This window comes from Chrysochloris asiatica, unplaced genomic scaffold, assembly GCF_000296735.1.
Source record: "Chrysochloris asiatica unplaced genomic scaffold, ChrAsi1.0 scaffold00458, whole genome shotgun sequence".
Classification (NCBI taxonomy): Eukaryota; Metazoa; Chordata; class Mammalia; order Afrosoricida; family Chrysochloridae; genus Chrysochloris; species Chrysochloris asiatica.
The window spans coordinates 793,492-795,124 of NW_006408976.1; the positions used below are offsets into that span (position 1 = coordinate 793,492).

At 49.1% G+C, this 1,633-nt stretch overlaps 1 protein-coding gene across 1 annotated transcript; it reads left to right on the forward strand.

The window, feature by feature from the left end:
- The first annotated feature begins 296 nt into the window (after window positions 1–296).
- LOC102833391 (proto-oncogene serine/threonine-protein kinase mos-like) lies at window positions 297–1,340 on the forward strand. The gene has a single exon (XM_006877295.1). It carries the CDS (start codon window positions 297–299, stop codon window positions 1,338–1,340), a length of 1,044 nt encoding a protein of 347 aa, XP_006877357.1.
- The last annotated feature ends 293 nt before the right edge of the window (window positions 1,341–1,633 follow it).

Genomic DNA, 1,633 nt, shown 5'->3' on the forward strand with positions numbered 1-1,633 from the left:
AGATGGTGGTTAGCCGGTGAACACAGCGTGAACGCTAGTTTTTATCAGAATCCACACCATTCAGGGGGAATGCTTTCATCTGAAAACGATTACTATGTTGCCTTCAGGTTTCCGCCCCTTCCTCCTCCCTGATAAAGTTCTTGCTAAGTAGCTTCCCAGATGTGGTTCATTTGGAGAAAATGAGCAGGAGAGATTGAAAAGGCTGCAGTAGGCGAAGCGCTGTCAATCACACTTACGAATGCATGCGCTTTTTCGTTTTTCCATTCCCCGAGGGTTTGTTCCGCTTTAAGCGCGCTATGCCCTCGCCTCTGCCGGTGCGCCGTTTCTTCCCCGGCGAGTTCTCCCCCTCCGGGGACTCGAGGCCCTGCAGCAGTCCCTGCGAGCGCCCAAGTCAGCGGGAGCAGCGCGTCCTGGGCGGCCCCTCTCCCAGGGCACCTCGGTTACCCCGCCGCCTGGCTTGGTGCTCCATCGACTGGGAACAGGTGCGCTTTCTCCAAAGACTAGGGACTGGAGGTTTTGGCTCTGTCTACAAGGCCACTTACCATGGACTTCCCGTGGCCATAAAACAAGTCAAAAAGAACACCAAGAACCGACTGGCATCGCAGCGAAGCTTCTGGGCTGAGCTCAACATAGCCAGACTCCGCCACGACAACATCGTGAGGGTGGTGGCCGCCAGTACACGCACGCCCGCAGGTTCTGATAGTCTGGGCACCATCGTCATGGAGTTCGGGGGCAACACCACTTTACACCAAATCATATATGGAGCTAACAGCTACTTGGAGGAGCCAGGAGAAGAGTCTCCCTGCTCTGCTGGACGACGATTAAGTTTGGGAAAGTGTCTGAAGTATTCCCTTGATGTTGTCAAAGGCCTGATTTTCCTTCATTCACAAAGCATCGTGCACTTGGACCTGAAACCAGCGAACATTTTGATCAGCGAGCAAGATGTCTGCAAAATTGGGGACTTTGGTTGCTCTGAGAGGCTGGAAGACCTGAGTTTCCAGGCTCCTCACCACCTTGGCGGCACCTACACCCACAGGGCACCAGAGCTCCTGAAAGGAGAGACCCTAACTCCCAAAGCTGACATCTATTCTTTTGCCATAACTCTATGGCAGATGACGACGAAGGAGATGCCTTACTCCGGAGAGCGACAGTATGTGCTCTATGCTGTTGTGGCCCACAATCTTCGTCCTTCTTTCTCAGCTGCTGTCTTCACTGACTCTGTCCTGGGCCAAAGACTTCAAAGCCTCATTGAAAGTTGCTGGAGAGCCAACATTTGGCAGCGGCCAAGTGCAGAACTTCTCTTCGTTGATCTTAACTCTTTAAATGTTCAGTTTGGCTGACTTTAAACCTGTATGAGACAAGCTTTTCTCTTTGTATTCATTTTTAAAGAAGTGGAAATGTAGAAAATGTAAGATGGACTTTTGGAAAATAAAATTACGTTTTTACTTAAAACATTGATTAGTCTCAAATGATTTTTTTCTAAGACAAAGCTGAGCTAAAAATTTAGTACTTGCCTTAACACTGTTAATAGCTAACCATTTTCATTTACAAAGCTGTGGGTTTGGCTTCCCACAGCTACTGTTTAACAGCTCTGTTTTATTGCCAGTCTTAGTTACCTGTACTGCTACAATAG